At 50.7% G+C, this 9,540-nt stretch overlaps 1 protein-coding gene across 1 annotated transcript in view; it reads left to right on the top strand.

Annotated features, from left to right (window-relative positions):
- Positions 1-4,911: 4,911 nt before the first annotated feature.
- NECAB2 (N-terminal EF-hand calcium binding protein 2) overlaps positions 4,912-9,540 on the top strand; it is a gene marked incomplete at both ends in the record, with an annotated part of 84,367 nt that continues 79,738 nt past the window's right edge. Inside the window, one exon of the mRNA XM_082319228.1 lies at positions 4,912-5,109. Within this exon, the coding sequence (XP_082175354.1) occupies positions 4,912-5,109 (198 nt within the window). The remainder of the gene's footprint in view (positions 5,110-9,540) is intronic.

Genomic DNA, 9,540 nt, shown 5'->3' with positions numbered 1-9,540 from the left:
AGGAAAGGCCATGCCTGGAGGTGGTGTGGAGTCCCCAGCCCAGGTGTCCTGAGTATCAGAGGATGCCCAGAGCCCACGGGCAGCCCCAGCCAGGAGCTGTGCTGCTGCAGAGGGTTTGGGAGAAGCTGCACAGCTCCCAGGCCCTCTCTGGGATGAGTCTGTGTATGTTGCAGGAAGGTGAGTCTCTTGTGATTTGGAGCTTTGATTTTTTATTCCCCCCCACCCTTACACTAGTAATTGCTCATACTGCTCTGGAGAACCATCTCAGAGCTCTGGGGAAGTCTGGGCATATGAGGACTATGGTCTCCTAATGCTGCAGGAGTTTTATTTCATGGTGAGGTTAGTCCAGGTAGTTCCCCTTGATGAGGTTTCCCAGATGTCTAGGGGTTGTCTTTAGGAATAGGACTAGGAATAACTTGATGCCTTACACTGTGCCTGGTCTCTGTTTGCAGCAACTAGGTGCACTGGGTGGGATAAGAAATTCCTCAAAAAACAAAAACAAACAACCCTGAGGAGGGAGCCTTTGGGTGCAAGCAGGAGTGCTTTAAAAGAAGGGATTTTTTTGCTCATTAATGTAACTGCAGTTGGAAAAGGCTCTGGAGGTATTTAAAGTCAAAGTCTACATTTTGTCTTAAAGCAAGGAGCAGTGTAGCACTCTAAGACCAATGCAATATAAAATGGGGCATTTGAAGCTTCACACTCACTTCAGTTCCTGCCCTGATTGCAGGGCCCGGATCAGAAACCTGTGATCCCAGTCACTGGGCTGGACTTGATGCTTTACTAGCAGTGTGGGTGAGCTGTGCCCCCCAAACTATGAGCTCTGCACCCCCCAACTTGCAGAGGGGAGAGGGTTTTGTTGTATTTTTAGGGGTAAATGTATGTTGCACGTGGTCTCCCTGGGTCTTCTTCAGTTCAAACTGGTGCATTGCCTTGGTGCTGTTGGCAGTGTGGCATTTTCAAGCTGGGGTATAAATTTGTTATAAAATCACCTGGTGATTACATTTTGCATTATAATAAACATGAATTAGTACAGGGACTAAAGCAGCGTTTCAGCCTCCAGGCTGGGCAGGCAAGGTTGCTCTGCCAAATTCCCATCTCTGTAATGGGGTCACCATTTCCTTTTCCTGCCATCAAACAGTTGGACGAACCTCAGTCCCTCGGTCATTAGTAAATATTAGTAAGTCATATGTGACATTTTGCACCAAGTGAGGCTGCAGGTCCTGCCTGTTGGAAGTTTTTAATTAAATAAAGCTCCCTGCTGTGCGCAGAGGGGCAGGGGGGAGAAAGCAGAATTCAAAGGGGAGATGAAAGCTGCTGTCTCTGCCTGCTGCAGTGGGGTGCAGGCAGGACTTCTGCTCTGTCTCAGCCCTTTCTTTTAGAGAAGCCCTTGGGTTCTTCAGGTGGCCTCTCATCTGAAATTACAGCATGGGGTTTGAGCTCTTTCTCCAACAGCCTTTCCAGCAGCTGCTGAAAAACATTGGATGTAACACCTGAATAAGCCCCATATGAAAGCTTGTAGAGCAAACATCACCAGTGATGTGGGTAAACCAATGTTTTGTGCTGAGCACCACATGCACTGGGGAGGAAAAACCGCTGGGGCAAAATCAGACCTGAAACTGGAATGGCAATAGCCTTTTCTTGAGATCTCTGAGTTTCTGAACTTGGAGCTAGGGGTGAGGAAGAATAGGCCTGATCTCTCCCAGCCTTCAACAACCTTTCTGTCCTTATGGTATCCTTCATTTGTAAGGCTGAGTCGCCTGGGGCCTTGCGTGTGCCTGGCTAGCGCTGCAGTGGGGAAGCTCACCCTTAAATGTCCTGGAGGAGAAGGTGGAGCTGCAGCTGCTGCCTTTCCCTCTGCAGCTTGCCCTTGCTGCTGTCGGGCAGGGTTTGAGCTCCCTGCCTGCAAAGCAGCGTGGAAAGCAAAATGCCACCGGGTCAGCAGCGGAGACAGCGGGCTGTGCTGCATGCTGGGCTCTGCTGCTGTTGGGTGCTGCGTGGCCTGACCACTCCTTACAGGAGTGTACTCATTGCTGCAGGGAGGGGGGGCAAAGCGTTCAAACCCTGGTCAGAGCTGTGGACCTGTAAGAGTATGGTTGGTGAGGCTTAGAAATGAGCTCTCTGCATCTTACTGGGTATGTCGAGACCTGTAATTAATGCTTGCTGCTTTCACTGGGGTGCGCTTTGCCTGGATTTAACTGTGTTTTTTGTTATCTCCTCTTTATCCTCTCCTATTTATTCCTATGCCACTCAGCATCTGCATTATGCATATACATAAAGCTTTCAAGGCAGCCAGTGGCTGCTGGTCATCCTGCCCTCTCCACCTTTCATGAGAAAGCAAAAAGTGTGCTGGATGCCAGGGACCAGCAGCTAAAGAGATGCTCCACCGCCTGGCTAACAAGGTGTCAAACCCCTGTTGTCTCCACTTGTCCATCACTTGTTTGGTTTCTTCTTCTGGCCCTGGTTGATGGCTGCTTGCCTGGGACCTGGGCAGTGCCATGAGGAGTAGCACAGGCTGGTGGGAGAGGCTGGCAAAGCCCCAATGCCTTGGCTGCAGTCATGTTTATTTGGACAGGATAGATAGTGTCCCATCACCCTTGGCAAGAGGCAGGGGATGGTTTTTGGCACACAGAGCCCAGCCCAAGTTCTGTGCCTCTGCCCTCCCCCTTGGCTGTGGTGTGACACAGGGGCTGGGACCAGTCTGAGCTCATGCCTTGGGGGTTCCTGTGTTTTCTCACCTGGCTCAGGTAAGTACAGAATTGTCTTTTCCATTTATTGCTCAAAGAGAGACTTAAACCTCATGGAAACTTGGGAATAATTGAGCCCCTAGCAATACAGCCAGTTAACTTCCCTGTGTGAATGGCTGGCTTCTTCCTAATGCCTTAGTGGCTGAAACTTTTTCTATCTACATCTGTTTAGGAGGAAAAATGAGTATTTAACTGTGGTAGAGCTGGTTTTGACATTAACAAGAACTGCTTTTTGATAAAAGCACAGAAATAGCCCCAAACTTCCAAGCCAAGTAATGAATCTTCATAGCGCACAGAAAGGAAAGTTCAAAGAACCTTATTTATAAACTTATTCAGTAAATAGTTTTAAATAACAGTCATATAGTAGTCCTAAACTGGGTGTGATTAATACAGTCTGAACCACCCATTTAGTGGAAGGACGTCTAAAGGAGAAAGAAGCACATGAATAATCCGATGATTGTAAAAGTACAAAAGAGCGCAACAATGCAGGCCATGAGGAGTATGGGCTGATTGGCACCAGCAGCCGGTCCATAGGGATCCATCCCACCTTGCCATCCCCATGGCAAGGATGGTAAAATATGTCTTGCCTTAGATTATCTTTTCTGTGAGATGTAAGTGGGGATTGAGTGATGGCTGGGTTGCACACCAGCCTGCTCTGAGCATCCCTGTAAATGAACAGAGAGCCATTAAAGCGCTCCATACAGCTCCCGCAAGCCGACACAAACCCCCTAAAGTTCCTCCATTTTCCCCCATTAATTTTGTATTGCTGGAGAAGAAGGAAACCCTGAAAGCCGAGAGCTTGGTGAAAGAGGGGCTCAGGCCACGGGTGTCCTGGCCTACTGCCACACTTCTCTGTGCCCCATCTATTTAAAAGCCTTTCAAGAGCCTCCAGCCATTATCTGCATACTCCAGCAGAGAGAACAGGGCTCCCACTCGCTTTTCTTTGAGCAGCAGTTGTGAGAAAAATGTGCATTCCCCCTCTTTTCACCTCAGACACTGAAGTTTCACCCTAATTTACCTGAATAAAGATGGGTAGTTAGAAGACGAGGTTAAATAATACCTCCAGGTAGGCTTTGCTGGGGGGTCTGAGCTCTGGTGCACTGCAGTATACAAGCTCTGTTTACAGAAATCATTTGTTGCTGATTATTTGCCTCTTAAAGCAGTAGCTGGTCAGGCCTTTTGGAGTGATCGTGCTGTTCCTCATTTGGACTTCAGGCACAGGGCTCAGTGTGGGAAGTGCATAACGCTTGCACAGGGGTGCTGGGCTTGCTGGCTTCTGCATCGGAGATGTTCAAATGTGGGGACGTGGCCCTTGTGGGGCATAAAGTCCCCTAGAGCTGCCTGTGAGAGGGTCTGGCTGCCGTGGGTGGGCAGCGGGGAAAGGCCATTCGGAGCCTGTGGCCACTCCAGCGCTCTGGGGAACCCTCCGAGAGGGTCTGGGTTGGAGCCGTCTGGCCTTGGTGCCTTTCTGGGTCTGAACTCAAACTGGGAGCATCTCCTCAAGTGTGGAGGGGGAGATGAAATGATTTAGTGTCATTTTGGCCAGAAGATTTATTACTCCTACTGCAAGTGCAGATCTTGGCCTGTGTAGGTGAGCATAGGAGCATCACAAAGGAATATCCTCGTAATACAGAATTGCAGGGTTAGAAATATTTGTCCAGCTGAGTGCTGTGATTAGCTCTGTACCCATGAATGCTGTGGTACCCCAGCTGGAATTGCTGGCTATTCATTGTATAGGGGTTTTTTGGAGTAGGGATAGGGGGTCAGGGGGAAGTTTTATTTCCTAGCAAGAAATTTGTTCTTTGCTGTCCTTACGAAGAGTTGCTAAAATCTGTTGGGGGTTCGGGAGGCTGCAGAGGGGAGAAGAGGTGCCATAGGAATACTCTTTTTAGATAGAAGATCCCTAAAAGGATGCTTTGTGTTGGAGCGGGGAGGCTGTGTGGGGGTGGGAGCACGCAGGCAGCACCCACCGGGGCTGCTCCGGGGTGACCTACCCCCACCCCAAAAATCCCCCTCTTCCTCTTCGGGCAGGAGCCCCCCAGCCGCCCGGCTCCCCCCGCGGGCCCGCCCCTGCCCGCTGCCCGCCTTGTGGCGGTGGGAGGAGGAGGAGGAGGAGGAGGAGGAGGAGGGGGGAGTCCCCGGCTCCGGCATGAGGCCGGGCTGAGCGATGTGCGAGCAGGCAGCGCGCTACTGCCGGGCCGGCGTGCACAGGCTGCTGCGCAAGCCGCCGCCGGCGCTCCGCGGGCTGGACGGGCTGCTGCGCTGGGCGGTGGCCAGGATGAGCGACAAGGGCGTCGCCGAGCGGGAGCTGCTCACCCCGGGCACCGCCGCCGCGCAGAGGAAGGGCACCTCCGTCATCCTCGATGTGAGTGGTCCCCCTGCCCGGATCCTGCCTCTCCCCCTGCCCGGATCCTGCCTCTCCCCCTGCCCGGATCCTGCACCGGCTCGGGATCGGGGCTGTTCCTCGGGTCCTGCACCCCCTGGACCCGTTAGGGACGGGTTGTACCCCGTTCCTGCAACCCCCGACCGGGTGGGCGTGGGGGTGCAGCCTGGAGCCGGTATCGCCTTGCGCGGGTCCTGCAGCCGCGGGCTGGGTGGGCGCGGGGGTGCAGCCCGGGTCCTGCATCCCTTTGCCCGGGTCCTGCATCCCTTTGCCCGGGTCCTGCACCCATCCAGCCAGCTCGGGATCGGCGTTATTTCCCGGGTTCTGCATCCGCGGGGCTGTGCACGTCCCGGACAGGCTAGGCAAGAGGGTGCACCCCAGCTCCTGTATCCACTTGCCTGGATCCTGCAGCCACAGGCTGCATGGGCACGGGAGTTCCCCGCGGGTCCTGCACCCTCGTTGCCGGATCCTACACCCCACGACCGGCTTGGCAGCAAGGTTATTCCTCGGGTCCTGCACCTCCGGCCAGCTGGGGATGGGGTGCAGCCCAGGTCCTGCATCTCCCCGACTGGCTGGGCATGGGGTTGCAGCCCGGGTCCTGCACCCACTTGTCCGGATCTTGCACCTCCTAGACTGGCTGGGCACTTGGGGTACAGTCTGGGTCCTGCATCCCTTTGCCCTGCACACCCTGGGACAGCTGGGAATAAGGTGCACCTTGGTCCTGCATCTCCCAGACCAGCTTGGCATGGGGGTGCAGTCTGGATCCTCTACCCCCTTTCCTGAGTCCTGCACCCACAAAGTGGCTGGGCATGAGGGTGCAGCCCAGGTCCTGCATTTTTTTGACCAGCTGGGCATGGGGGTGCACCCTGTTTCCTGCACCCTCTGGACTGACTGGGCATGGGGGTGCACCCCAGGTCCTGCAGCCCCTTTCCCAAGTCCTGCGTCCCCTGGACCAGCTGGCGTAGGGACGCACTGTAGGTCCTTAATCCTGGTATTAGCTTGACTGTATGGGGATGCAGGACTCCAGGTCCTGCAAACCCCCCAGTCTTGCACCATGGGTTACCCCAGGTTAGCTGGGCATAGGGGTGCACCCCGCGTCCTGGACCCCACTCCCTGAAGGGCTGCAGCTGTGAGGGTCTGTGCAGCGGGAGCTGGGCAGCAGGGTCCTGGATGCCTGTGAGTGCGTGGGACCTGGGGCTCCCTTACCCAGGTTTGGGGGGGCAGGTAGGGCTGTGCTTAGTGCTTCGGCTGCAGTATTTATAGGCTTCCTGATTAAGGAGCTAACCAGGCTATTTGCACTTAAATGAATTGGGAGAATAGAGCGGAATCAACCAGAGTGCAAACAGTGTAATTACACAGTCTTTCTGTAGCATCTAGTAATTAAACATATAGATCCTCAGCTTTGCTATCTCCTAGCTTTAAAAAAAAATGTAGTGAATGCAAAAATAAGCTACTGAGGCATTGGCTGTAGTAAAGGATAACTCACGCTCTCCTCCAGCCTCCTCGGAGTTGGGCAGTATTAGCTCTTCCAGGTGAGCCCTTGCGTCTTCTAAATAATTGCTGAGTCCTCTACCATGTCCCTGCTAGGCATTGGCATAGGCTGGTGAGTTCAAAACTCATTACACCTCTGAGCGCCCTGGGCTGATGGGCATTTCAGTTCCCTGAATGAACCTGTTCAACTGTGTTTATTGAGCTGCCAAAAGCAGCTCGGAGAGCAGAGCACTTGATGGATGGTTGTGCCCAGTGAAACAGGCTGGCAGGTGGGCAGCTGTGGGCTGTAGGAAATGCTGCTTTGTGGGGAAACTGAAAGGACAAATGAAACTAATAACCTTATGTCTTTTAACTTGTTTGGTTTTTTTCTGTTTTGTGTTTTTTTCTTTTTTACCTGCCCTGAAATTACCAAAATTTTACAACAATCTGGAATCTGGGCTTCAGAGCATAAAGGCAGTTGGGAAGTAACTTTAAGTTTATACAAGAGGTTCTTGAGTTAGGACTGTTTTTCCACCAAAATAGTATCTTGTTTGTTCAACTTTACTATCTTTAAATTGACCCCCCCCACACACACACACACTTTGAAGTTTGAGCTGAGAAAATGAGCCATGAACTTTCAGAATGGCTTAACTGGTGGGAAATACAATAGAGCTGGGTGAGCAGCTCCTGATCCTTTTTCCCTTTCACAACAGGTCTGGGAGCCCTTTCTCACCTGCTGAAAGTAGAAATGGATGTTGGAAATGTAAGGGTTGAGGGTTTGGGGTTTTTTCCTCCTCCCTTAGAACTTGCTTCTCTCCTTTTTCTCCAGTTACACTAGAAACATCAGTTGAAGCTGTGGCTTCACTGTAACAGGCTCTTCAAGTGCACTGTGAGACACACACACGCACTTTCATCCAAAGAGTTTAAACATGGGAACACATATTTAGGTTAATTTCACACATTAGCAGGAAAGTAACAAAGATCCCACTGAATCCTCAGGGATGAGAACATATTTTCCAATTAAGATATTCATGTTCTTGTATTACATGGATGTGCTGGGGAAGCAGCGAGTCCCAGCCACGCAGCAATGCGGCTCCTTGGTGGGTGGGGATGAAGTAAAAGACCTGTAAGATTTTATATTTAACTAATACGTTCGCATAAGCTGGTGTGCTATGTAGGCTGTTCATCGGGGGCTGGGGAAGGAGAGTTAAGCTTGGTTTTGGCTATGAATTAGATAAGATGGCTCTGATGCTAATAGTACCTTAGTCACTTTTTCTTCCTCTTCTGTTCTGGCTTTCTTTTGACTCGGCCATCCCCAACATGCTTGTTTTGACTCCTCCAGACCGTGAGGGTGGCTGGTGGGTCAGTACAAAGTTCTCTATGCCCTTTCCACCAAAGAAACAAAATTGTGGTGTTCTGGGGCAAAACTGAAGGCTGAGGAAGAACGAAATACAGTAAGGGGGTTAGATGACAGTAATGATGATCAGCCTGGCTACTGCCAATTGAAGGATGAATCTTAGCTTAGGGTTTTTTTCAGTATTTTTCTTTTATTTTGCTTGTGTCTTTTTAGGTAAACAATTAAAAAGGTTTAATAATGTTTACTAGTTAAACTCAAAATCGTAGGTTTCAGAGTGTAAAAAATGGCTAAAATTGCAGATTAACTAAACCCTTTGTACAAACTAATGAAGAAGATATTTCAGTCCTAAGCATTGCCTAAAATAGGCAGCAAGTAAAACTATAGTGATAGATGCTCTTCAGTAGTGGTTGTAGATCAAGTGGAGGTGATGTGTCACTCTAGGAACCTGGAAAACATCACTTTGCATTTAATGGTCAGCTCTCATGTCAGTCAAATCAGCATAAGGGGTTGGGGTTGAGCAAACGGTCTGTACCTGTCCTGCGCTTGCCCTCAGGTGTTTGCCTCTGGATGTTTGCTCCGTGGGCCTTTATTGCACATGGCTGCTCCATCTGCAAGAGCCAAATGCTCAGGGTTGGCAGCATGTGTAATCTGCTGTAGACAACTCGTGGCTATCCACAGCTTATGATACGATACCATACTAATGTCACATTCTCTGTCTGCCCTCTGGGCTGCTTGAAGATGCCCTCCAAAGGCTCTGAGCTTCTGTCTGCAACCAGGAGGACAAAATCCCTTTATTAAAAGGAAGCTGAAACTGTCATGGTGTTGCTTGAATCCACATGTGGTGATGGTGATTTCCAGTCCAGAACAAATCTACAAATGTCACAAGGCTTATGAAAGGAGAATATAGTGTGTTTGGGGGTATTTGCTGAGTGTGAATGAGTCCACGTGCAATATAGAGCTGAGGTGGATGCCTCCCAAGGTGTGGGAAATGTCTAGACAGGTATTGCTCTGTCTAGGAGTACTTCAGTGCTGACTTACTTACCAACTGTCCTTACTAATCTCTTCCTGCATTCATGTCACTGTTAAAAACCTGCGTTGACAGCAGGAGTGTGAACTCCAGCGAGTGCAAGACCTGGTCAGCCACAGTGGCTGCAGGCAGAGGTGCCCCGTCTGGTTTACACCAGGGAGAGCCCATTGAAAGAGCTCATCTCCTTGGCATCTGAAATAAAGGTCAGCCTTGGGTATGGATGAACATCCCCATGGCAGGACTGTATGCTCCAAGGGGTGGTGACATCTCTGCTGCCTTTCTGGCTTTGCCAGTAGCGAGTAAATTCATCGCTTTTTGGCTTTATTTTAAATGCCTCTGAAGAAAGCAGTGCCATTCATTTCAGATCAGATGAAGCTTTTTGTTTGATCTGCTCTGTCTTTTGCTGAAAACTGATTTTGACCCTTATCTGCCTCTTTCCTTCTTCGACAGGGTCAGAAAGATCATTTCAAATCCAGCTCTCCTGCTTATGCCTCCTCTTGCACCCTCTCTTGCGTGGCCAAATCTGATTTGCACTTCTTCAGCTCCATGGGATCAAGTG

The sequence above is a fragment of the Platalea leucorodia genome (assembly GCF_965183815.1).
Source record: "Platalea leucorodia genome assembly, chromosome: 8".
Lineage (NCBI taxonomy): Eukaryota > Metazoa > Chordata > Aves > Pelecaniformes > Threskiornithidae > Platalea > Platalea leucorodia.
The sequence above is the reverse complement of the archived record's forward strand: the minus strand, read 5'-3'. Positions and strand labels throughout refer to the sequence as shown.